General features: G+C 46.6%; 1 protein-coding gene across 3 annotated transcripts in view; it reads right to left on the reverse strand.

Annotated features, from left to right (window-relative positions):
• Positions 1–1353: 1353 nt before the first annotated feature.
• CCNI (cyclin I) overlaps positions 1354–26893 on the reverse strand; it is a 57574-nt gene continuing 32034 nt past the window's right edge. For all 3 annotated transcript variants that reach the window (XM_079991036.1, XM_079991034.1, XM_079991035.1), the window contains 5 exons: positions 10916–11050; positions 7894–7968; positions 5766–5906; positions 4024–4254; positions 1354–3109 (listed from right to left, as the gene is read on the reverse strand). In XM_079991036.1, coding sequence (XP_079847162.1) covers positions 2666–3109; positions 4024–4254; positions 5766–5906; positions 7894–7968; positions 10916–11005 — 981 coding nt within the window. In that variant the 5' untranslated portion in view covers positions 11006–11050 and the 3' untranslated portion in view covers positions 1354–2665. The remainder of the gene's footprint in view (positions 3110–4023; positions 4255–5765; positions 5907–7893; positions 7969–10915; positions 11051–26893) is intronic.

The raw sequence follows: 26893 nt of genomic DNA on the forward strand, positions 1-26893 counted from the left end.
CCTTCTGGCGGTTCCCTCATTGCGAGAAGCAAAGCTACAGGGAACCAGGCAGAGGGCCTTCTCGGTAGTGGCGCCCCCCCTGTGGAATGCCCTTCCAGCAGATGTCAAAGCAATAAGCAACTACCTGACATTCAGAAGACATCTTAAGGCAGCCCTGTTCAGGGAAGTTTTTAACGTGTGATATTTTACTGTATTTTTGGTTTCTATGGAAGCCGCCCAGAGTGGCTGGGGAGGCCCAGCCAGATGGGCGGGGTATAAATAATAAATTTATTAATAATAATATTATTATTATTATTATTCAGCATCTCAATACCAGACTTGGGATTTGACCAGTTCCATTGGGGATGGGCGAGCAGAGACCTCAGCTGGCTCTTTTCACTTTCAGAAAGCACACATAGGTTCAAGAGGGCTAGGCACCTGGCTCTCCCACATGGGCAGGGGGGGAAAGCTTTAAATGAATAAAACTGGAATCCCTCAAGCTTAAGTGCTCCATTGGTAGGGAAGGAAGAGACCGCTCAGGACTTCCGCGTACGTGAAATGGGAGGAAACTGCTTCCATCTATCCAGGTTCACAACTGGGGGAGGAGCACTTTTATTGCAATGCAACGCAGACCCGGGTTCAAATCCCTGGCACCTCTAGGGAAAGTATCTCAGTGCTTCTCATTGTTTTGTGCCATAAACGATGCTGTTGATTAGCAGATCGGTGAATATCTCTACCGGTGATCATCGTGAGCTATGGGATCATCTGGTCCACCAAGCAGCTCCTTCCACTGCTCGTTAAGAGGTAGGAAATTAAAGAACAATAAAGCACAGACGCAGGTGGCACTGTGGGTTAAACCACAGAGCCTAGGGCTTGCCGAACAGAAGGTAGGCGGTTCAAATCCCCATGACGGGGTGAGCTCCCGTTGCTCGGTCCCTGCTCCTGCCAACCTAGCAGTTCAAAAGCACGTCAAAGTGCAAGCAGATAAATAGGTACCGCTCCGGCGGGAAGGTCAACAGCGTTTCCGTGTGCTGCTCTGGTTCGCCAGAAGCGGCTTAGTCCTGCTGGCCACATGACCCGGAAGCTATATGCCGGCTCCCTCGGCCAATAAAGCAAGATGAGCACCGTAACCCCAGAGTCGGCCACGACTGGAATAATGGCCAGGGGTCCCTTTACCTTTTAAAGCACAGAGAAACTTTGCGCTAAGAGGAGGACAAAAGCCCATGTTATGTAGCAGGACCATTTCTTCTCGTCACTGGCCTTGGTAGAGAACGAGGACGGGAGTATGAATTTTGAAAAGCAGACAGGTGCTGCGTTGAGGACTCATTCATTCCGTCCCAACCTGTGTTGAAAACAAACACAAGACTCGCAAACTGAAGGACAACATGTTTTGTTTTTTTATTGCTACCAGAAGACTTTCCCCAGCATGACCGCTGAACGCAATACCTTCCAAGGGGGCTGTAAAGGGAGCTTTAAAATCGAGATCCTTACGAGAAGCTGAAGTAAACTCTTTAGAGGTTTTCTTCGCTCCTCCTTCAAGGCTGAAAGGTTACATTAACATAAAAGTTGGGGAGGTGGGAGAGTGGGGGGAGAGAACTCTGTGCTGATCATTGTACATATTACAAGTGAAAACTCACAATTACTAAACTGCCCCAGCGCAAACATCACCAAAGGTTTTTTTTCCTCCCCATTAAATTACATTTTGCATTTGATGCATATTTCATTCAACTTGTGTATGTATACGTGTGCGCGCTTGTGTAAAAGCCCATTGAAGTGTTTGCTTTGGTCAATCTAATGGCAGCCAGAAAGATTGCTTCCGCTCTTGTGTAAAATTTAAGATGCTCATTCATCTGCCTGCGAATTGAACTATCCAAAGCAAAATACAACTGTCCAAACGAAAATCTCCCATTGCGAAGATCTGGGTTTAAATTTTATTTAACGCAGGACAGTTCACAAGCACCCTTTCCTCCCCCTCCCCCTTTCTCCACCCCCTAATTTTAAATGCAGACCTAATTTTAGATATCACATTTAAAACACCAAAGTGCTAAATGACAAAAAAAACACAAGAGAGACAGATGAGGAGGAGTTTCCTGTCTTGTTTGCGGAGGGGGGATAAAAAGAAAGGCGGCCCGAGTAAAAGTGCAAAAATACAGGAAGTCACACACAAGACATCCAGAAAGCTAAAAAAAAAGAGGATTAGGTGAAGAGGGCGCTCTCAGAATGAAACTAACTCAGAACGAGAGGCTGCAAAGCTAGAACTTTGGAAAGGATTTTTTTGCACACTCCGTGTGAAACCTCCAGCGCAGTGGATGGAATTACAACACACAAAACAGCAGATTTAATCAAACAGTGGAATGGAGGACGCTAGAAAGAAACAATTTTCTGCTACTTTTTTTGTTTGGTTTTTGGGTCATTTTTAAAAGGTTTTTTTATACTTTTTGTGGTTGGTTTTTTTTTTTTTAAGTACTTAAATCATAGTTGAACTATAATTAGCCACACAAGGACAGGAGAGGGAGGGGAGGGTGGAATCTTATTTTAAAGGATAACTTAAGCTCCCTTCTGCTTCGGCCCTGAAAGGTACGGCCTTCGCTCCTGTCAGCGCGGTAGCCGTATTGCGGCCCGTTTTCACGGGCGCAGGAAGGAACCCCTTTCCGCCAGAGGCTGCGCTGTGCAGATGCGCAGCTAGCTACATAACGGAAACAGGCTGCAAGGGAGGGCAGGGCGACACGGACGCCGCTTGCCGCGACGCGTCGGCCCCGCAGGCGGAGGCGGCCTTGCCCTCTAGGGCTGCTACGGCCTCTGGAGCATTCTCCTCGTTGTACAGGCGCTTGATCCCGTCGTAGAAGTCGTCCACCTCCATCTCCTCCACTTTGCGCTTGGCCGTTGCCTGTTTGCACCTGCCGGGGGCCGGCCGCCGCCGCCGAGAGAGCGCAGCGGAGGTCTTGACTGGCACTTCTGGCTTGTCCTTGGAGCCTGGGTGGAATCGGAAGCCCGGTCCGGCGTGGCAGGTCACCAGGTTGTGCTTGAGGGGGCTGTAGACGTAGACAGAGTTGGGTGGCGGAGACGGCTGCAAGCTGGAAAGGTGCTGTGCGACCAGCTCCCGGCAGTGGATGAGCTGGGAGCTGTCCATCTGGATTCAGAGAGGAGAGGAAGAAGCAACGAGAAGAGTCATCCACTCGCCAGCTCGCATCGGGGAATCTAGCCACTGGAGAGCTGGCTTTGCAAGGTCCGCCAGCCAAATAAAGTAGCGTAACAAGAAGGGCTGGAAGTAAAGTCCCTTGGTGGGTGTGCATGTGGGGTAGGTATGTTGATATGTACAGTATAGGTAGGTATTATATAGAGTAATGTAGGTATGTTTTATGTTATGAAAATAAGGTAGTGTGTTACGTACGTGTATTGTGTAATTGTGTAAATGTATATTTCAAATCAATTCAGAGTGTTGGTGCTGACCTTTAAAGCCCTAAACGGCCTCGGTCCAGTATACCTGAAGAAGCGTCTCCACCCCCATCATTCTGCCCGGACGCTGAGGTCCAGCGCCGAGGGCCGTCTGGTGGTTCCCTCATTGCGAGAAGCAAAGCTACAGGGAACCAGGCAGAGGGCCTTCTCGGTAGTGGCGCCCGCCCTGTGGAATGCCCTTCCAGCAGATGTCAAAGCAATAAACAACTACCTGACATTCAGAAGACATCTTAAGGCAGCCCTGTTCAGGGAAGTTTTTAACGTGTGATATTTTACTGTATTTTTGGTTTCTATGGAAGCCGCCCAGAGTGGCTGGGGAGGCCCAGCCAGATGGGCGGGGAATAAATATATTATTATTATTATTATTATTATTATTATTATTATTATTTGTTTTATATGTCAATAAAATTTATTTAATAAAAAAGGAGGGAGGGAGGGAGGGAGGGAGGGAGGGAGGGAGGGAGGGAGGAAGGAAGGAAAGAAAGAAAGAAAGAAAGAAAGAAAGAAAGAAAGAAAGAAAGAAAAGGCAAGGCTTGTCATTCTCAACGAGGCCTCAGGGCTCTTGCTCTCTCATCGCGCCAGGCCTACCTGTACCTTCTGGAGCAGCTCGATGATGAGGGCTAGCCAGTCAGGGATGAGTTTCTCCACTTCCAGGCTGATGATGGCCAAGGCCAGCATGGACCCCTTGAACTGGAGCAGCTGGTAGCAGGCCAGGCAGTGGAGCAGCTGCTTGGTGAGAAGAGCCACATGCTGAGACGGGTTCATCTTGGGCAAGGTGGTCAGCAGTTGAGGCCGGGTGGATAAGGCCACCGCGTGGAACTTGGGAGAGAAAGGGCAGCATAACTAAGACGGCTTAAGGAACGGCTGCCCTGAGGGCACCAATTCAGCTTAAAACCAGGGGGAAGGCAGTGCTAGTTCCCAGCTAGAGATTACTAGTGCTAACACACAAAAGTACCAACATACCTGAAGGAGCGTCTCCACCCCCATCATTCTGCCCGGACACTGAGGTCCAGCACTGAGGGCCTCCTGGCAGTTCCCTCGCTGCGAGAAGCCAAGTTACAGGGAACCAGGCAGAGGGCCTTCTCGGTGGTGGCACCCGTCCTGTGGAATGCCCTCCCACCAGATGTCAAAGAGAAAAACAACTACCAGACATTTAGAAGACATCTGAAGGCAGCCCCGTTTAGGGAAGCTTCTAATGTTTAATAGGTTATTGTATTTTAGTGTTCTGTTGGAATCCGCCCAGAGTGGCTCGGGAAACCCAGCCAGATGGGCAGGGTATAAATAAATCATCATCATCATCATCATCATCATCATCATCATCATCATTATCATTATTAAAGAGCCTAAAAACATCCTGTTCTCACCATGACCAACCAGATGCCCACGGAAAAGGATTTGAGCACAACAGCATAGATAGCCGTCTCCTCCGCCAATTTGTCTAATGCTGTTTTAAAGCCACACACACCGGTAACTCGCATTGCAGTGGCTGGGGTTAAACGGCTTTGAAACCAATTTGAAGGGCATCATTCTGGAAATCCAGAGTCAGAACATCCTCGGTGTTCATCCAGTGACAGAGATCTCACCACCTCTCTAGGCAAAGGACCCCAGATGGTTTAAGTCCAGTCGAAGGCGGCTATGGGGTTGTGGTGCTCATCTCGCTTCAGGCCAAGGGAGCCGGTGTTTGTTCACAGACAGCTTTCCAGGTCATGTGGCCAGCATGACTAAACCGCTTCTGGCACAACAGGACACCGGGACGGAAACCAGAGTGCAAAAAAACGCCATTTACCTTTCCCGCCACAGTGGTACCTATTTATCTACTTGCACTGGTGTGCTTTCAAACTACTAGGTTGGCAGGAGCTGGGGCAGAGCAACGGGTGCTCACCCCATCGCGGGGATTCGAACCGCCGACCTTCTGATCGGCAAGCCCAAGAGGCTCAGTGGTTTAGACCACAGCGCCACCTGCGTCGGATGTCAGCAAATCCTCCCAGGCAAACCTACACGTTTTCTCACCCGGCTTCAAAGCCTTCAGAATTAGAAAGCCTTTAAAAACGACAGCGAATTCTGTGCTGCATTTACATGGTGGTGTTGTGGAAAACACACAGCGATGGCCCCTGACTACTGATGCAATTCAAGTTTTAATTCTGATTCGCTGCATCCTAAAGGCTTTTCTTGGAAACAACAACACTTGAAAGAGTGGCCTGGCATAAAGGAATATACCTCCCCAGTTGCTGCACGCTGGATAGAGTTGTCCCTTTTTCCATCCAACACCACCAAAAGCTTGCCACTCTTTTCTCTCTCCCCGCACCCCAAAAGGCCTTTGATGTGCTTACAATATGAAGGAAGTCCAGGGGTGTGGCTATGTGCAAATCCCAGTTCAACTTGTCCAGAATGATCTTCTCCATCCTGCGAATCTCCGCTGGGGAACAGCCACAAAAGCTGTTCTTGGCCAACACCTTCAGTACCGGAACCCTCTGCAAAAGTCAGAGCAGAAAGAAAACAGTTGCTATGAGGCAGGCTGCAAGCCACAGGTCCAAACCTGTGCTCAGTCAAGAAGCACACTGGGTGATCTGGGAAGAGAAATCATCACCCAATTGTTGCATGGATTGCTGGATGATGACGATTTCGTTTTATGTCCCACCATTTTAAAGATCCCAGGAGGGTGTACAATATTAAGAACACATTTTGCAGAGCGTAAAAACAAAAACGCAGTAAAAAGCATACTAATGGACATGGTGGATTTTTTTGGAGCCTGCCGACCTGGCTGGAAGAATTCGCAACCAGGAAGAAGAGGAGACACAAGAGGATTGGAAGAAATTTAAAGAATATTTAGCTAAATACTGCAATATGAGATAATTAGAAAACTCTTGGAAGTAATAAATAGGCTTAGGGGTAGATTAAGAATATGTGTTAGTAAATATTAAGGATTAGAATATTAATATAGGAGAAGAGCTTCGTAAATGTTAGGAGTCAATACTATTAGAAATATGAATTTGGAGAACTGCCAAACAGGTGTTATAATGAAATTCAGTTAGAGGGGATGTGAGGAAGTCAGTTATTAAGGTTATGAGAATTAGATATCTGAAGAAATAATTCTTTTTTGTGTTTAGTTTACTGTATTGTAAAGTGTTTTTCTTTGTTGTGTGTTTTGTAATGTCTTTTTTTGTCATAAATGTGGAAAACCAATATTTTTTGGGGGGAGGGGGGAGTAATGGACATGATAACAATAATCATAATAACAGCGCCCCCCCCCCCCAGCTTTAACAGGCCATAGATTATTTAATAGCCAAAGGCCTGGGTAAAGAGGAATGTTTTTGCCAAGAGATATGTAATGATGGCTCCAGGTGAGCATCTCTGAGAGAAGCATTCCGCAAGTGGGGAGCAATCGCAGAAAACGCCCGTTTCCCTCAAACCGTTTTGCTGGCAGGCACTCTGTTTTCCTGGTAGTCAGTAAAGCATGAGGCTCTTTAATTTCAAGGTCATGGGTAAAAGTCCCACACTGAGCGAAATACTCCTGCATTTCAGAGGGCTGGATGTTTCCGAGCACAATTCAAAGTGTCGGTGCTGAGCTTTAAAGCCCTAAACCGCCTTGGCCCAGTAGACCAGAAGGAGCATCTCCACCCCCATCGTCCAGCCCGGACACTGAGGTCCGAGGGCCTTCTGGCAGTTCCCTCCCTGCAAGAAGCCACGTTACAGGGAACAAGGCACAGGGCCTTCTCGGTAGTGGCACCCGCCCTGTGAAACGCCCTCCCAGCAGATGTCAAGGCAATAAACAACTATTTTACTTTTAAAAGACATCTGAAGGCAGCCCTGTTTAGGGAAGTTTTTAATGTTTTGAAGTTTTATTGTGCTTTTAATCTTTCTTGGAAGCAGCCCAGAGTGGCTGGGGAGACCCAACCAGATGGGCGGAGTACAAATAATAAATTTTATTTATTATTATTATTATTATTATTATTATTATTATTATTTTCTGTTGGGAGTCAGTGTGTGTGTGTATTATTATTATTATTATTATTATTATTATTACCTCTCATGGTCCCTTCCAACTCTACAATTCTATGATTTTTGCCTTAAGACTATTGTTACTAGGTGTTGGAAGAAACAAAGACGCACTCGTGTGTGTGTGTGTGTGTGTGTGTGTGTGTGTGTCTTTTATCAAATTCAGGGGGAAGGGGAGCACAAGAGATAACGGGTGCTTCAACCTTTATCTGCCAGTTGTCTCAGGGTGCCAACCCCACACAACCCCACGGGGTGCAAGCAGGAGAGGCAGCTGCCACCCCATCCTTATACCCACAGGGTGCCCACAACAATCAAAGTCGCGCCGTTCTCACTACTGCTTTGGCAAGGCAGCCCTGACCGCAAACGTGTCACGAGAAGCTTTCCAAAGTGGGTGGCGCAATGCATACGTGGTGGCTCTGGGCCCCCTGCCCCCCCCGGGGGGGGGGGGAGGGAAGCACTTACCTCATCTTCCTCAATGGTCTTGGCAGCGAGGAAGAAGCAGCTGATTGCAATACAGTTCAAGTACTTTGGACGGGCCTAGGAGAGAGAGAGAGGAAGAGCTAAGGAGCGGCGTCTCCGGAGGGCCAGCTGGCAAGAGCAGCAGGGGGAGAGGCTGTGGTTCAATGGCAGGATGCCTGCCTGGCAAGCTGAAGGCGGCCGGTTCAATCCCCAGCAGCATCCCTGCCTGGAACTGAGGAGCAGGTTGCCACACTGTGCCAAGAATACTGAGCTAATGGCCTGACTCGGTATAAGGGAGCTTGCTGACCAGGAGGCTAGCTATGTTAGAGGAGATTGAGAGGAGATATGTTAGGTAAAGGTAAAGGGACCCCTGACCATTAGGTCCACTCGTGGCCGACTCTGGGGTTGCGGTGCTCATCTCGCTCTATACGCCGAGGGAGCCGGCGTACTGCTTCCAGGTCATGTGGCCAGCATGACTAAGCCGCTTCTGGCGAACCAGAGCAGCACATAGAAACGCCATTTACCTTCCCGCTGGTGTGGTACCTATTTATCTACTTGCACTTTGTCGTGCTTTCAAACTGCTAGGTTGGAAGGAGCAGGGACCGACAACGGGAGCTCACCCCGTCGCGGGGATTCAAACCACCGACCTTCTGATTGGCAAGTCCTAGGCTCTGTGGTTTAGACCACAGCGCCACCTGCGTCCCTCAGAGGAGATATGTTAGCCACCTTCAAATATCTCAAGGGATATGAGATGGAAGACGGAGCAAGCTTGCTTTCTCCTGCTCCGGAGAGCAGGTCCAGTTCTAGGTGCCACAATCTAAGAAGGATACTGACAAGCTAGAACGTGTGCAGAGGAGGCAATCAGTCAGTCAGTTTTACTGCACATAGCCAAAGGCTGCCGCAATGTACACAGAATCATTCAACAAAAGAAAATACACTGGATTAATACAAAAAAACCTAAAACATTTATATTACCAAGACATTACCTACTCTAAACAGAGCTATAAAAGTACCTTAATATACAGGTTAAGACGTTAAACAATAAAATTTATAAGCTAAAATCATCACATGGCCACTAATATATTAAAAAATAATGTTAATACAATGTATATTCGGAGTTTGGTGATAAAGATAGAATATAGATTGATGTAGATAGGGTCAAATAAATTCATCTCCTTTACAGCTGGTGGCTACCTTGGCTATATAATTTGCTCTAATTTTCCTAGTGGCAGTTGCAAAGAGTGCTACACGCCAGGTCACATACTTATCTGTGTCTGCGAGGAGATATAAATTCATGTCAGAGGGGTTCTGGCCAGGGGACCTTGTCATTATAGGTGCTAAAAATCTAAAAAGGATATTGACAAGATAGAAAATGTGCAGAGGAGGGCAACCAAGATGATCAAGGGTCTGGGAACCAAGCCTCATGAGGAATGGTTGAGGGAGCTGAGTATGTTTAGCCTGGAAAAGAGGAGACTAAAAGGAGATGTGATAGCCATCTTCAAATATCTAAAGGGCTGCCACATGGAAGATGGGGTAAGCCTGTTTTCTCCTACTCTGGAGGGTAGGAATCAAACCAATGGCTTCAAGTTACAAGAAAGGAGATTCCGACTAAACACCAGGAAGAACTTTCTGACTGTAAGAGCTGATGGACAGTGGAACGGTCTCCCTTGGGAAACGGTGGACTCTCCTTCCTTGGAGGTTGTGAAGCAGAGGTTGGGCGGCCATCTGTCACGGATGCTTCAGCTGAGATCCCTGCATTACAAGGGGTTGGAGTAGATGACCCTTGGGGTCCCGGCCAACTCTACAATTCTATGTTCCTAGTTAGGACAGATGTTGCCCACCGCAGGTCTAACTCTGTGATAGCTGATAATGTTTACAGTGGTGCCCCGCAAGACGAACGCCTCGCAAGACGGAAAACCCGCTAGACGAAAGGGTTTTCCGTTTTGGAGGTGCTTCGCAAAATGAATTTCCTATGGGCTTGCTTCGCAAGACGAAAATGTCTTGCGAGTTCCTGCAGTTTTTTTCCCCTCCCCCCCCCTTTTTCTAAGCCGCTAAGCCGCTTATGAGCTGATCCGCTAAGCCGCTAAACAGCTGATCCGCTAAGCCGCTTATGAGCTGATCCGCTAAGCCGCTTATGAGCTGATCCGCTAAGCCGCTTATGAGCTGATCCGCTAAGCCGCTTATCAGCTGATCCGCTAAGCCGCTTATCAGCTGATCCGCTAAGCCGCTTATCAGCTGATCCGCTAAGCCGCTTATCAGCTGATCCGCTAAGCCGCTTAACAGCTGATCCGCTAAGCCACTAATAGCGCTAATCCGCTAATGGGCTTGCTTCGCAAGACGAAAAAACCGCAAGACGAAGAGACTCGCGGAACGGATTCTTTTCGTCTTGCGAGGCACCACTGTATTGGTTTTATGTTGCAGATATAAAAAAGGCCTGGTTGATAAATACTTTAAATATATAAAACTGAGGAGTGTTAAAATGCTGAGGGAAAAGAAGACGTAGAATTGCAGCGATAATTGGGTTTAAAATTTAGGGTGGAATAGAGAAAGAGGATAAATTTATATTTAATTGGGCATGATAGGTTGCTGAATAATGGTACTAAATTAAGGATGCAAAAAGGGAAAGGTATGGGGAAGTCCGGGAAAAGAGGGTTATGAAAATAAGGTTATGAAAATATGAGTTTTTTTGTTTGTCTGTTTTTTTGTTGTTTTTTGTTTCTGTTAAAAAACTGGAAATTAATAAAAATCTTTATGAAAAAAAAAAAGATAAATACTTTAAATAAAACCAATAAACTTCTTCCTTTACACACAAACTGGTTGTTTTTGTTTTTATTTTTTGCTTCAGCTTGCCCACATAGGAGACAGGGCTGAGGGCACGGAGATCAAGGATTTGAACTTTGAGCAGAAGGAAAACTGCTGCATGAAAAGATCTCACAGGGGCCAAGTCCGGGAGATGGAAGAAGGAAAAAACAAAATTGCTTTTTTGAACAGATTGTTCCCAAGATCCCGATGGTCCAATATTTACCTTCACGGCAGCTAAAAACCTGTCCAAGAGACTGACAGCCAGGGCCAACGTTTCTGGGTAAAGGTGGAACTGGAACTTGAGTTTGACCATCCACTGAACCACTTCGTCCCGCTGGGTTGGAGTAATGCCCACATCCTGTAGAGAGCAAGGGGAGGGGAAGACAACACAAAACACCAGTGAGAACATCAAATAGCTCCCAGCACACGTACAAAGAAGGTAGAAAAAACCCCATCATATCAGAATATGAAGGCTGCCCAAGAGGCAACTCCAGACATTACAGAACTCCAGCACAGAATGGAAAAAAACAGCAAACAATTAATGTGGAGATTCTCACAAGACTTTCAGATGTTGTTATTATATCTCTGGAAGGTTAAGGGTTCGAAAATGGACAAGGCCTCAAATTGTGGAGGGCGACAGAGCCAAACTCCACTCCACATCACTTGGGTGCTGCTTTTACGAGTCAAAATACTGAGGTCTTTCAAACACCGCTGGGGGAGGGAGCGATACTCCTGCCCAATTCTCCCTCCAAAATCAAGGGACTTAAAATTGCTTTGGAAGGGAGTTCTCAAGGGCGCCAGCTCACCTATGGAAGCTCCCCGCTCCAGCGGAATCTGGTCTTCTCCCCACCACAGCAATGTTTAAGAGGAGGCCCAAGACCTTTTCATTTGCCCAGGCTTTGGGACCATAAGGAAAAATTATTTTCTGGGTGCAGTTTGATTGCTAGTAGGTTCTTATTGCACTTTTTATGACTTTTGTCTTAAATCTTGCATGGCCCTTTTGTTTATTCTTGTCATTAGTCACCCATGTGGTCCAAACTGGAGCAGGGGGGCGGGAGGATGTAAAAGTTTTACAGAAAGAAAGAAAGAAAGAAAGAAAGAAAGGAAGGAAGGAAGGAAGGAAGGAAGGAACTAATAACAATAATAATAATGCACTTTCACGAAGTATTTGGTTGGAGCGTCCCCGAAATCAAAATGCCATTTATTCATTTCATTTCGAAAGATTTACAGCCCACTAAGTCGTGAAACTCTCTAAGCAGTGTGCTTTAATAAAATTATCTATAAGAAACACTTAAAAAGCTTGTTTTAAAGAAACAAGGCTATGTAAGATAATTATCAGTGAAACACGGAAAAAATCAGAAAGCCTTTTGAAACTAAGAAAGATAGCGAAATTATATTATCTGCGTAGGCTTGCTGACACTTGTTTTCATGTTAAGTTCATTAAAGACAAGAGATGGGCAATCTTGAGAAAATGCATTTCAGCTATGATTTACAGGTTATTTGTAAAAAAAGAAACAGTGCTCCCATGATTGAAAACCCAGAGAGGGACAGAGCAGCCAGCCAGCTTTTCCATAAATCTCATATGAAGGCAAGGCCATGACCTCCGGCTTGCATTAATTTCGGTCCAAAAGCTTCCATTATTGCTATTTATCTGGGGTAACCGGAGGAGATTCCCTTCTGAGCCGGGACTGAGAAAAGAACTGGCTGTGTCAGCAGAAGAAAGGAGGGGAAAACGAGAGCATGGATCAGCTTCAGGTCTCCCAAGGAAACTGCAGTTAAGCAGCAGGTAATTTATATAGCTGAGCTTTTCTTTGAAAGAACAACCGCTATTGTTACGAAAGTAATTCCTTGGCACGGCTCTCGAGGACTCCTTGTCCCAGAGTGCGATGCCCTTTGGAGAAATTCCCAATTCCGCAGCCACCTCTGAGACAGCTCAGGTTTCCACCTCCATTACAACGGACCCCGAACCTGAAGCACCAGTTAGCTGGTTTCCAAAACACCTTCCTGAACTGCAAAAGGGGAACCTCTGTAACTGCGCGACTGCTTGGCCCTGAAATAATTATTATGCCTTAACTGTACCACTGTGATAATACCCACAACAGCCACCACTCGTAAACCCTGCTGCGAGTCACTGTGTTATGACTTGCCTTAAACCAGTCACTACCTCAACCGCCCATTTAGGATAAAGGTAAAGGGACCCCTGACCATTAGGTCCAGTCGTGGCCGACTCTGGGGTTGCGGCGCTCGTTTACTGGCCGAGGAAGCCGGCGCTTGTCTGCAGACAGCTTCCGGGTCCTGTGGCCAGCATGACTAAGCCGCTTCTGGCGAACCAGAGCAGCGCACGGTAACGCCATTTACCTTCCCGCCACAGCGGTACCTATTTATCTATTTGTACTTTGACATGCTTTCAAACTGCTAGGTTGGCAGGAGCAGGGACCGAGCAACAGGAGCTCACCCCTTCACGGAGATTCGAACTGCCGACCTTCTGATTGACAAGTCCTAGGCTCTGTGGTTTACCCCACAGCACCACCCGTGTCCCCCATTTAGGATAGGTGGGTATTGATTTGATTGTTTAATTTGTTAAATCTGTATACCCGCCCTTCGTACGAAGATCACAGGGCGGTTCACAATAGAGAAATGCAAAATGAAAACACCTAATGTTGTATGATGAAGGCGCCAGGAGGGCCTCCCTGGGGAGAGCATTCCACAAACGGGGAGCCACCACAGAAAAGGCCCTTTCTCGTGTTGCTGCCCTCTGGACTTCACATGGAAAAAGCACACGAAAAAGGACCTCAGATGACAATTGCATAGTTGGTTCCCACAGGGAGAGGTGGGAAGTATTGTGTTCCTAAACTATTTAAGGCTTTATAGTTCAAAACCAGCACTTTGAACTGGGCCCATGCTTTGCAGTCGGCATGCAAGCCATGACAAGATCAAAGGGGAACAGCCCCCTGCTCTGTGCCTTCCTTCTGCATGGTTGTATAAATTGGGTCCAGAGGGAGAAGGAAAATAATGGGTGGGCATCACCTCCTTGACAAGAAGGAAGGGGGCTAGTACAGTGGTACCTCTGGTTGCGAATGGGATCTGTTCCGGAGCCCCGTTCGCAACCTGAAAGGGAACATATGATACGATATGATACAATACGCTATCTTTATTGTCACTGTCCCATACAGAACAATGAGATTGAAAAACTACATAAAACATTGAAAAACCCCTAAAAACTCTGAAACCCCGTTTTAAAATACAATATACTATAGAGACTCCTTATGCTGCGTTTAGAAACAGAATGGCATTTGCGTAGAAACTGTTTCTCAGACGGCTAGTCCTGGCCTTTATAACCTTATACCTTCTTCCAGAAGGCAGAAGCTGAAAGAGATCATTTCCGGGGTGCGTACTATCCTGCGCTATCTCTGCAGCTTTCTTATGGCACCTGACAGCATAGATTTGATCCAAGGTGGGAATAGTGCACCCAATTATTCTCTCTGCAGTCTTTACAACCCTGGACAGCATTGTTTTTTCCCTGGCCGTGCAGCTCCCAAACCACACACACAGACCATAAGTTAATACACTCTCCACAGCGCAATGGTAAAATATAACCCGTAAAAAACATAACCCGTGTCTGTGCACGCACGGGCCGCGATTCGCCGTCCCTATGCATGCGCGTAACGACATTTCGCGCATCTGCGCATGCACAAGTGGCGAAACCCGGAAGTAACCCTTTCCGGTACTTCCGGGTCGCAGCCTGAAAAAACGTATCATGAAGCAAAAGTAACAAGATGTATGACTGTACAGAGAGACAGGCCCACTGGGCACACCATGCTCAATGCCCCAATAAAGGGGGCAAACCCATGGAGCTGATGGGAGTTGTAGTCCAAACGGGAGTTGCAGTTCTACAGGAACCAGGCTGCAGCGCTTGGGAGGGCGGCTGTCCTGCCTGAACTCTTGACTTGGAAGGAAGGACTAAGTTCTCCTCCAGCTGAAGAACCACCAAAACGTTTCACTGGAAAGTTACGGCCAGGGCGGAGGAGACTCTCAGGGTTTGCGACGATGTGGGGAGTGGAAAATTTGAGTCCTTTACACCGTTTACACCCACACTTCCTGCAATTACACAGTGCTGCGGGAGGAGCGGAGTTTCAAGCCTATGAATGCATGTTGTTCCCACTGTGAACATGGTCCCCTTCTGTTTGTGCCCAAAGACTTGGCCTTCTGGAATATTTGCATTCAGCTGCCTGGCATCTGTGGAAAAGTCCTGCCCCCCTCAGGTGATTTCTAAGGAACCTGCAGAGCCAGAGTGTTAGCTGGAGCAGCCAGATGAGTGTCAAATGTGCTTTACTTAACTGTCTGTGACCAAGAGATCTTGGTAGGGCCGGAGAAGGGAACGTTTGAGAAGGAAGCAGCAGCCACTGTAGGGGCTGCATAGTTTTAGGGAGCAGGATTCGGCACTACAGTGGTACCTCAGGTTACATACGCTTCAGGTTACAGAGTCCGCTAACCCAGAAATAGTGCTTCAGGTTAAGAACTTTGCTTCAGGATGAGAACAGAAATCGTGCTCCAGCAAAGCGGCGGCAGCAGGAGGCCCCATTAGCTAAAGTGGTGCTTCAGGTTAAGAACAGTTTCAGGTTAAGTACGGACTTCTGGAACGAATAAAGTACTTAACCTGAGGTACCACTGTATGTATCTAATGCACTACAATGCTAATTTAAAACACCCCGGGTTTCTCCCCCAAAGAACCCTGGGAGCTGTGGTTTGTTACGGGTACTGAGAGTTGTTAAAAGACCCCCTATTCCCCCTCACAGAACTACAGTTCCCAGGACTGTGGAAGACTACTCCAATATATGATTCACTTCTACATGCACAAAGATTGAAAGACAAGGCATTACCCCTATGGAAGAACGGCTGATAAAATTACAGGTCTTGGCTGAGATGGCTAAGCTGACATGTTCAATTAGACAGAAATCATTTGTTAAGGTTTGGAAATTCCTTACAGACTTTTTGCATGAAAGGGAAAAAAGGACTTGTAATATCTGGATTTGAAGATTGAAAAAAACATTGGTTTATAGAAGACAGAATGGCTGGATCTTAAAGAAGGAGTAGCTTATGTAGCTCCTTATTTTACTGTTTCTTTAGATTTTTCTTTCTTTTCTCTGGCTTTCTCCGCCCTTAGATTTCTCCTTTTTTGTATTTTCTACCTTCCTTTTTTAAGATTAAGTAGCTGTTTTATCTCAGTATGATATAAAAAGGTGCTTTGTAATGGGCATGTATTTCTGTACATCTTTGAATTAAGTATCAATACATAAACATAATAATAAAAACAAAATAAAAAAATTCCTTCCAGTAGCACCTTAAAGACCAACTAAGTTAGTTCTTGGTATGAGCTTTCGTGTGCATGCACACTTCTTCAGATACAGTGTGCATGCACACGAAAGCTCATACCAAGAACTAACTTAGTTGGTCTTTAAGGTGCTACTGGAAGGAATTTTTTAATTTTGTTTTGACTATGGCAGACCAACACGGCTACCTATCTGTAACTGGAATAATAATAAAAAGCACAATTCCCAGGGTGGTTTTAACAACCCAGAGTTGCACAAGTGGAAGTTTTCTGCCGCAGCAGAACAGCGGCGCTGGATACGACACAGAGCTCTGTGGAGTCTGGTATTGACTGCTTTCAGCCAGGGACTGTGACCTAAACAGGGTGTGCTGCGCTGTCCTTAGCTCATGAATGGAGGTGAGGAAATGAATGATTAAAGAACACAGCTTGTCACTCCTGCAAAGCAACCTCCAAGTCAGTTTACAGCCTGGTCCAAACTAAGTGCTTAGGACAGAGTGTAATGTCAACTGAATACCCCCCACAAACCATGAGATAATGTTAAGAGAATCGCATGGTTTGTGCTAGTGAACAATGGTCAGCACACCCTGTCCTTAGAAGTACTGGTTTTTGGACCAGACGCCATCCACATAAACATGTAGGCAGGTTTCACGAAGGTCAACATTTGAGATGCCAATGTTGGTTCGGCCACATGTTTGGGGAGATCTCCTGCCTGGTGAGAGGAAGGGATAAATGAGCTAATATAGCAAGGGGAAATGGTTCCCTTTCAACATGGGAAAGGTTAACTGTAGGTAAAGGTTAGAAAAAAGAATTAAGGTGCTGGAGGAGACTCTTGAGAGTCCCATGGACTGCAAGAAGATCAAACCTCTCCTTTCTGAAGGAAATCAGCCCTGAGTGCTCACTGGAAGGACAGATCCTGAAGCTGAGGCTCCAAGACTTTGGCCACCTCATGAGAAGAGAAGACTCCCTGGAAAAGACCCTGATGCTGGGAAAGATGGAGGGCACAAGGAGAAGGGGGCGACAGAGGACGAGATGGTTAGACAGTGTTCTCGAAGCTACCAGCATGAGTTTGACCAAACTGTGGGAGGCAGTGGAAGACAGGAGTGCCTGGCGTGCTCTGGTCCATGGGCTCATGAAGAGTCGGACACGACTAAACAACTAAACAACAACAATAAAGGTAAAAAGGTAAACGACCCCTGGACATTTAAGTCTAGTCAAAGGTGACTATGGGGTTGCAGCGTTCATCTCACTTTTCAGGCCGAGGGAGCCGGCGTTTGTCCTCAGACAGCTTTCCGGGTCATGGGGCCAGCATGACTAAACCACTTCTGGCGCAATGGGACACCGTGACGGAAACCAGAGTGCCCAGAAACACCGTCTACCTTCCCGCCGGAGCGGTACCTCTTTATCTACTTGCACTAGTATGCTTTCGAACTGCTAAGTTGGCAGGAGCTGGGACAGAGCAACAGGAGCTCACCCCGTTGCGGGGATTTGAACAGCCAACCTTCCGATCGGCAAGCCCAAGAGACTGTGGTTTAGACCACAGCGCCACCCGCTGCACCCAGGCATCAGCTACACCTGAGCAGGTCTAGTGGGGAGGAAGAAGGAACCTCAAGGAAGTTGTGTGGCACGCTTTGTCCTGAAGTCTCTGCTTTCAGCTGTACCATCCACACAGATCCTCGGGGAAATGGCTGTAGTTCAGTGGTAGAGTCTTTGTTTTGCAAGCAAAAGGTTCTAAGTTTGATCCCTGGCACCTCCAGTTGGGACTTGGGGCGATTCCTGCCTGGGACCCAGGAGACCTCAATGCATCCTGTATCTCCTTATCTGAACTTTTCGACATCTCGGCTAAAATAACTGATCCTTTCAAAATGGCAAACACCATAGGAACCTGGTGCCTGGAACATGGCCCCCTAGAATATCATCGCAAACCAAAATGACACGGAGGGTTGTGTCTGACTAAGTCACACTCAAGAGCAAGCCCACTGAAAACAAGTTCGTCAAGTCCATTTATTACAAATGGGTCTACTCGGAGCAGGACTTGCAATGTCAGCAGGGAGGAGGAGGAGCACAGGTTGAAGAAGGCATTGTATGTGGACCGCAGGAGTACTACATGCAACGACTGTGCACCTATTATTAACTGATTAATTGATGTGCTACCTAATGCCCAAGATGGCGTCCATTTACAAGTATAAAACCAATTACGAAAAATGCACATGCAGCCTAACTAAAATGCATGATAAAAAAAACACCATCCAAACATTAAAATAAACCGCCAGAATTAAAATGTGCAATTAAACAAGCCCTATCCTGTCTCTCTCGCTCACACACACCCAAAACAAATGCAGATAATGGGTAAATTTTGTTTTTTGGAGATGGATGCTTTGGGTCCATAGGAGCATTTTTTTAAAAAACGCCTAATCATACATATATACTCTTAGAGAACATCCTACATAATTACAGTAAGGCAAAAGAAGTTTAAGGTTGAATACTGTCCCGAAACCTGTTATTCCAGAACATCACAAACAGAATTTGTTTCTCTGGAAGTTTGTTCGCCTGTTTTTCGTTATATGTTTCTTTAATAGCACCTATTTTTATACCTGTCTTTGTTTTATAGCACATTAATCCGGGCAGTTGTGATATTCCAAATTGTATTAAAGCATTCAGAGACTGTAGGAGGACTGCTACCCCACTGCACCCATTAGCTAGTACCGTACTTTTCCGTCTATAAGACGCCCCCTATTTTGGGGGGCTCAAATTTAAGAAAATGGAGGGAGATGGCACAGAGTTGTTGAGCTTTTTTGGGGGGGGGCTCCCACCGTTGTTAAGAAAATTTGGGCTGTAGGGGTGCCAAACCGAATGTCACTCACCCAACTGGCAAATGCTAACAATCGCAAGCGACGCAAGCCTAATTGCCGAAGCAGCAGCCAATCCAAAGCAGGCCTTGCCACATCCGCTAATAACCCACCCATTTGACGAAGCAGCAGCCAATACAAAGCAGGCCTTGCAGCAGACACCATTCACCCACCCAATCGCTAGATCATGCTCGTGGGTGCAACCAATTGCCCATCCCCCCTCTGCACTACCCATGTATAAGATGACCCCCCCCATTTTTCCCCTTTATTTTGTAGTAAAAAAAACCCTCATACAATGCACGGAAAAGTACGGTATGCAGATCTTGACAGAAAAGCAAGTGAACATCTATAACTGAATTCCATAAATAAAACCCAATGCTGGCTCCCATCATCATGAGCATGTTGGAAAATGCCCTGGGGTGCCCCTGCAGCCCCCGAACTCTGAGCATCCTCCGGTATGCGCAGCTCTGGAAAAGGCATTTCCCTTCTTCTCCAGTGCGCTTCAGCGACAGATATCAAATGATATATGCACACTAATCTTCTAGCATAACACCGCAAGAAGCGTGAAACATCGTAGAGCTAAACTACGTACCGTATTTTTCGCTCTATAAGACGCACCAGACCACAAGACGCACCTAATTTTTGGAGGAGGAAAACAAGAAAAACAATATTCTGAATCTCAGAAGCCAGAACAGCAAGAGGGATCGCTGCGCATTGAAAGCAGCAATCCCTCTTGCTGTTCTGGCTTCTGGGATAGCTGCGCAGCCTGCATTCGCTCCATAAGACGCACACACATTCCCCCTTACTTTTTAGGAGGGGAAAAGTGAGTCTTATAGAGCAAAAAATACAGTATTTATTTACACACTATGTACGGACAAAGGAGTCATGGCGTCTTCTCTCTCCAGCTCCGATAGAACACAGGACAGAGTAAAAGCAAAAGTACAGTCCAAAAGAGATAAGGCTGTCTTCCGTTCCCACGCTCTTCCCAGACGGGCATGTGAATTACACCCATCACATCTGCTGCATCAGAGGCATGAAATACTAACAGAGCATCCAGCCATTTCTCTCATTAGGTTTCTAATTAGGTTTCACTTGGTCAACACAGGAACGTAGGCCAGCTGCCTTAATCCAACCCACACCATTTGGTCCTTTTAGCTTAGCATTTGACACTGTGGCTCTCCAGGGTTTCAGACGCGGGATATTCCCATCCCAACTTGGGAGATGCTGGAGGATGAAGCTGGGACTTCAGGCAGGCCTCTACCACTGATCTATGGCCCAAGCTACAGCCTTCCCTGCTACCGTGAAATCTATTGTATTTCTATTTAAATTATAGCAATTATTTATAAATATGCATGCATGCACGCACACAGGCACACAGGCACACACACACACACACACACACACACACACACACAAAACCCCCCTTTTCTTGGAGGGGGTTATTATGCATTTCCTGTTCTTTGGCAACATGAACGCACCCACCACACCAGCCTGAAGAACAGCAGAATTTCACCCTGCATAAGATTACGTAACTATAACCAGGTTTGTGCAGTCTGGGCTGCGGGGAGGTTAAAAGGCTTTCAAGCTGCTTAAAGGATGAGCTTGAACATATAGCAAAGGTGGCACAGATCCAGAAACGGGACTTTGCAAAACCGTTTTTGCATTTCCAAGTGCCCCCATCTGGCTCTCTGCAAAAGCCGGGTTTGCACTAAACCAGATGGCTCAGCAGCTGCAAAAAAGAAAAAAGAAAAAAGAAAAATGTTTTCAGGATTGCCCCGGGGTGAAAAGCCCCCAATCGTACTCATTGTGCACCCCCTCCACCCAAATCGCCCAGTCAGCTGACACTCTTGCAGCCTGGCTCTGAACCAGCTGCAGATTCTGAAACCTTTTCAAAGGCAGACCCATGTACAGTAATCTAGACAGGAGGCTTCCAGACCATAGGTGCTTCCACACAAGTCCAAAGTAAGCAAACCTAAGACAAAGAGAGGGAGATGTTCTGACCAGCTGCTCCGCAGCCTGGGTACCCCACTTCTTTTTCCTGTACTAACCCCCCTCTGTGTTAATTGCTACGCCATTTTTTTAAAAAAATGAACAGTTGGAACCCGACGCAAGTCCTCCTGCATCTCAGGGATTGTCATTTTAACAGCTGCCTCAGAGACCGTTGGCCCTTCCTGCCACCCAGGCTCCTTAGATCTGCACCAGCGGGGCCCGGAAATCCAGGATAATCCGTGGTATGTCTGTTATGCTGGTGGCAATCCCTGCACGCTGTCCGGATGCCAGCACACAGGAAACCTGCCTGGGCCTTGAGCCAAGGCGAGAGCTTCTTCAAGAACAGCTATGCCAAAGGGGAGAAGGCGGCTGGCTGGTTGGCTAACTAGCTCCCAATCACCCATATTCATTCTCCAGTACAGTCATACCTCGAGTTACAGACGCTTCAGGTTACGTTTTTACAGGTTACAGACCCGCCGAAACCCGGAAGTAGCGGAACAGGTTACTTCCAGGTTTCGGGGGTCGCGCATGCTCAGAAGCACTAAATCACGCTTTGTGCATGTGCAGAAGTGCCGAATCTCAACCCGCGCGTGCACAGATGCGGCGCTGCAGGTTGGAAACGTGCATCGGATCGCGTACACAACTCGAGCGTCCACTGTGTCTAATGCAAGCTTGCAAATAAAAACAATACAGTGGTGCCTCGGGTTAAGTACTTAATTTGTTCTGGAGGTCCGTTCTTAACCTGAAACTGTTCTTAACCTGAAGCACCACTTTAGCTAATGGGGCCTCCTGCTGCCGCCGTGCCACCGGAGCACGATTTCTGTTCTGATCCTGGAGCAAAGTTCTTAACCCGAGGTACTATTTCTGGGTTAGCGGAGTCTGTAACCTGAAGCGTATGTAACCTGAAGCGTATGTAACCCAAGGTACCACTGTACAACACACGCACACCTGGTCACCAATGGCGAGTCAAGATCTCCTCCAGGCAACCAGTTAGAATTCTCTTTCTATCTTTCTATCTTGGGATTTTCCACACATACCGAATACAGTAGTAGCTTCGGTTACGTAACCCTGTGGTTACGTAAACTTCAGGACACGAAAGCGGTAAACCCAGAAGTATTTGACCGGGTTTCACTGCACGCGCACGCACAGAAGCGGTCCTCAGGTTGCGGAAACCCGGGGATCCAACCGGACCTCCAGAACGGATCCTGTCCGCAACCAGAGCTACCACTGTATAAGTATGTTCTGGGGAAGCGATTTGCTTGCACTTGTGGTGAACGAGTTTCATTCAGGTGGTCCTGAATGGTGTGTCTGTGGATTTGTGTTTGAAGATGGGCGGTAGCCCATCCATCGCATTAAATATTTTGTATTGATTTTCACTTGTCTTTTGATCGCTTGCTTTACTTCCTTACACTGCATTTCGTAGTTATTACAAACTGAATTCTGTGGAAATGGAATTCAAACCTGAAGACAACTGTTGCTGGCATCCGTCTGAAGTATTGTGCCCAGTTCTGGACGCCACAATTTCAGAAGCATATTGACAAGCAGGAACGTGTGCAGAGGAAAGCAACCAAGATGATCAAAGGTCTGGGGAACCAAGCTTTATGAGGAATGGTTGAGCCTGGAAAAGAGGAGACTGAGAGGAGATAGGATAACCATCTTCAAATATCTACAGGGCTGTCACATGAAAGATGGAGCAAGCTTGTTTTCTCCTCCTCTAGAGGACAGGTCCAGTTCTAGGCGCCACAATCTAAGAAGGATATTGACAAGCTAGAACATGTGCAGAGCAGGGCGACCATGTTGATCAAGGGTCTGGAAACCAAGCCTTATGAGGAACAGTTGAAGGAGCTAAGTATGTTTAGCCTGGAAAAGAGGAGATATGATAGTCATCTTCAAATATCTCCAGGGCTGTCACATGGAAGATGGAGCAAGCTCGTTTTCTCCTGCTCTGGAGGGTAGGACCAGAGCCTATGGCTTCAAGTCTGCTCTGGTCAGACCTCACCTGGAGTACTGTGTCCAGTTCTGGGCACCAGAGTTCAAGGAGGACACTGACAAACTGGAACGTGTCCAGAGGAGGGCAACCAAAATGGTCAAAGGCCTGGAAACAATGCCTTATGAGGAACGGCTAAGGGAGCTGGGCATCTTTAGCCTGGAGAAGAGGAGGTTAAGGGTGATATGATAGCCATGTTCAAATATATAAAAGGATGTCACATAGAGGAGGGAGAAAGGTTGTTTTCTGCTGCTCCAGAGAAGCGGACACGGAGCAATGGCTCCAAACTACAAGAAAGAAGATTCCACCTAAACATTAGGAAGAACTTCCTGACAGTAAGAGCTGTTTGACAGTGGAATTTGCTGCCAAGGAGTGTGGTGGAGTCTCCTTCTTTGGAGGTCTTTAAGCAGACGCTTGACAACCATATGTCAGGAGTGCTCTGATGGTGTTTCCTGCTTGGCAGGGGGTTGGACTCAATGGCCCTTGTGGTCTCTTCCAACTCTATGATTCTATGATTCTATGTCACAAGAAAGGAGATTCTGACTCAACATCAGGAAGAACTTTTTGACAGTAAGAGCTGATGGACAGTGGAACGGTCTCCCTTGGGAGATGGTGGACTCTCCTTCCTTGGAAGTTTTTAAGCAAGGGTTGGATGGCCATCTGTCAGGGATTCTTTAGCTGAGATTCCTTTCCAGTTCTACAATTCTATGATTCTATGACCAAATGGTCAACTGGCCTGATCCACCGCGCTAATCTTATATTCTTATGTGTATAGGATTGCCACCTGAGACAATTACCTTCAAGCTGGTACCACTGAAAACATGCAAAGGTTTAAGCTATTTGCATGCTACTTTTAAGTGCACAGGCCAGTAGCCAGCTTTTTTATTGCAGAATTTTAAAGTCACCTTGGGCAGAGAATTTTACTTTTACAGCAGGCACAGCCTTGCAAATGCCCTGTCAATGATCGGGACATTTGCAGCAGTAAGCACAGTGTTAACAGGACACAGTTTCCTAGTGCAATGAACTGAGAGAGTATTAATAAATACGGTATCTTCAGATTAGTTAGTTAGGAGACTGTTGACCTTTGACTGAGAAAATAAAAAATCTGTAGCTAGCACTAAGCTGAAGTACCTTGTTTCAACAGAAAAGTCCAGAGTCCCTTGTGATATATTCTTCATGTGTGCCAATTCCAAAACGAATGATTTTATATCACTGCAATAAACCCAGGATTGACAAACACTCAAATATATTTCTCTGTGGTGACATATTTGTTTTTTGTTTTTTTTTTGCCTCAGGCCCCCACTGTTCCCCCCCCAGCCCCCCCTGAAATGAACTCAGGAATCCTAACCACTTTAAAACGTGTCCTTAAAAAAAAACAAAAAAAAACTTACATTACGTATTTGGCTCAAAGCAATTTATCAGAATTTCAGCTTCTAAAAGCCCAGTCTGAATCAATGCCAAACAACTTAATGTTAACGCAGGAAAGAACCTGATAATCCAGTGGAAACACGGTGTTAAAAATAAATGCAAGTTGCTTCCAAGCGCAGATGCTGACCTAGTGAGTAGGAGGAAGCAGACTTACTTAAGTGGAAACTTTCAGGTCCTAAGTTGGTGTCCCGTTAAAATGCTTATATAGAGATTTTTATCTGTCTCTCCCCCCCTCTCTCTTTTAAACGGAGCTACAATCAACAGACACCTATCAGGCACAAAGTTCAAATCCTTGCACCTCCATGTAGTTTGCGCTCTAAGAAAGTCCTCTGCATTAGGTCCTAGAGAGCTATCGCTGGCGGTGTAGACTGAACATTGCCGCTCCCTTAACACGACTCAGCCCCATCTGCTATAAACAGTTAAAGCAATATTAAAGGAAAAGGTAAAGGGACCCCCGACCATTAGGTCCAGGCGTGGCCAACTCTGGGGTTGCGGCGCTCATCTCGCTTTATCTCCCGACGGAGTTAGCTCCCATTGCTCGGTTCCCTGCTCCTGCCAACTTAGCAGTTCGAAAGCACATCAAAGTGCAAGTAGATAAATAGGTATCGCTCCGGTGGGAAGGTAAAAACGGCATTTCCGTGCGCTGCTCTGGTTCGCCAGAAGCGGCTTAGTCATGCTGGCCACATGACCCGGAAGCTGTATGCCGGCTCCCTTGGCCAATAAAGCGAGATGAGCACCACAATCCGAGAGTCGTCCGAGACTAGACCTAATGGTCAGGGTCCCCTTTACCTTTGTCACACCCACATGGGTTTGGGTTTTTTTATGCCTGACAGCTAGCCAACAGCAATCCCAAACTAATTGACCTGAACGCAAATATGAAACCACAAAGGATTCCGTTCTGCAAAAGGTGGGAACGAACAAGCTTGGCTCTGTGGCTTGACAATGACCGGCTCAACATAATTTTTGAAAGGGACAATCTGTCCCCGCAACAATTTAAAGTGCTTGACACGGAACCCATGCCAGCAAAATGCCTATAGCTTGGGATGCAAGACCATAATAATTAAACCTATGTACTGCTGCTGGAACACAGATGAAAGCATCCCTTGGTTGCCATAGATACCATGAGGGCGAATGGAAACACGCTCCTCCCATTGCAAATCTCTGACAGCTTATACAATGCAGTGGTTATGGGACTGAGCTATGCAAGGCCACAGCCACACAACAGATTTAATATAGTGAATAACATATCATGGCATCTTAAAAAGCAGAGACATCACCTTGCCAACAAAGGTACGTATAGTTAAAGCCATGGTTTTCCCAGTAGTGATGTATGGAAGTAAGAGCTGGAACATAAAGAAGGCTGATCGCCGAAGAATTGATGCTTTTGAATTCTGGTGCTGGAAGAGACTCTTGAGAGTCCCATGGACTGCAAGAAGATTAAACCTATCCATTCTGAGTGCTCACTGGAAGGACAGATCCTGAAGCTGAGGCTCCAATACTTTGGCCACCTCATGAGAAGAGAAGACTCCCTGGAAAAGACCCTGATGTTGGGAAAGATGGAGGGCTCAAGGAGAAGGGGATGACAGAGGACGAGATGGTTGGACAGTGTTCTCGAAGCTACCAGCATGAGTTTGACCAAACTGCGGGAGGCAGTGGAAGACAGGAGTGCCTGGCGTGCTCTGGTCCACGGGGTCACGAAGAGTCAGACACGACTAAACGACTAAACAACAATCTATCATGATGCCCTTCTCCACAAGGCCTAAAGCAACGAACAGATCCAGCTGTTGCCAACAACACCTTATTGTGCCTCGTCCTAAGTCTTCCTCCAGATGCTCTCATCAAATTTTGGCCCCTTCTGCACTATGCATTTAAAAATACATTGAACCGTCATGACTTTCCGCAAATATATATATATATATCCTGGGAACTGTAGTTTGCTAGGGGTGCTGAGACCCCAGATCTCCTCACAGAGAACTCTGGGAACTGCAGCTCAGCGAAGGAGAGGGGAGGAACAGAGAACTCCCAAGCAGCCTGAACAAACTACAGTTCCCAGCATGCTTGGGGTGAAACCATGACTGTTTGGAGCTGTAGACGAGTATTTTAAAAGTATGTTGCAGGTGTCTCCTGAGCCTTTGGGCAAATCTTACTAAATCAACGGAGTATCAGGGTAGAAAGTGGATTCATTGCAGTATGGTCACCTTAATCCACTTTAATTGCGCAAATCTAAATTCCTGATGTTCTGCAAAATACCAGGAGCCTTTAGGCAGCCGCAGAAATCGAGCGTAAGGCATTTCCCAAAAGTGTTGCCCAGCAGCGGTCAACTCCTTAAGTGTGAATTTTCGTAATCCAATAAATATGGGAGTCAGCATCAATTAGGCTGTTCCACATGTGTGCTCCTTGCAGAAATGTTTTAACAACTGTAGCCGTATAGCACAGCCTGTTCTTTAAAGCGCTGTGCATCCGCTCCCCAAACAAAGCATTACTCATGCGGAGGAATTAAACGTCACGGTCCCACCTCAATATAAATAAATGGACCTCTTGATTGAATGGGTCGAGCTACTTGAAAGAAAGCAATGTTAAAGGCCATCCCCAGTCTCTTGAAAATGTGGGGTGGCTCCTGAA

The sequence above is a fragment of the Podarcis cretensis genome (assembly GCF_951804945.1).
Source record: "Podarcis cretensis genome assembly, chromosome: 9".
Classification (NCBI taxonomy): Eukaryota; Metazoa; Chordata; class Lepidosauria; order Squamata; family Lacertidae; genus Podarcis; species Podarcis cretensis.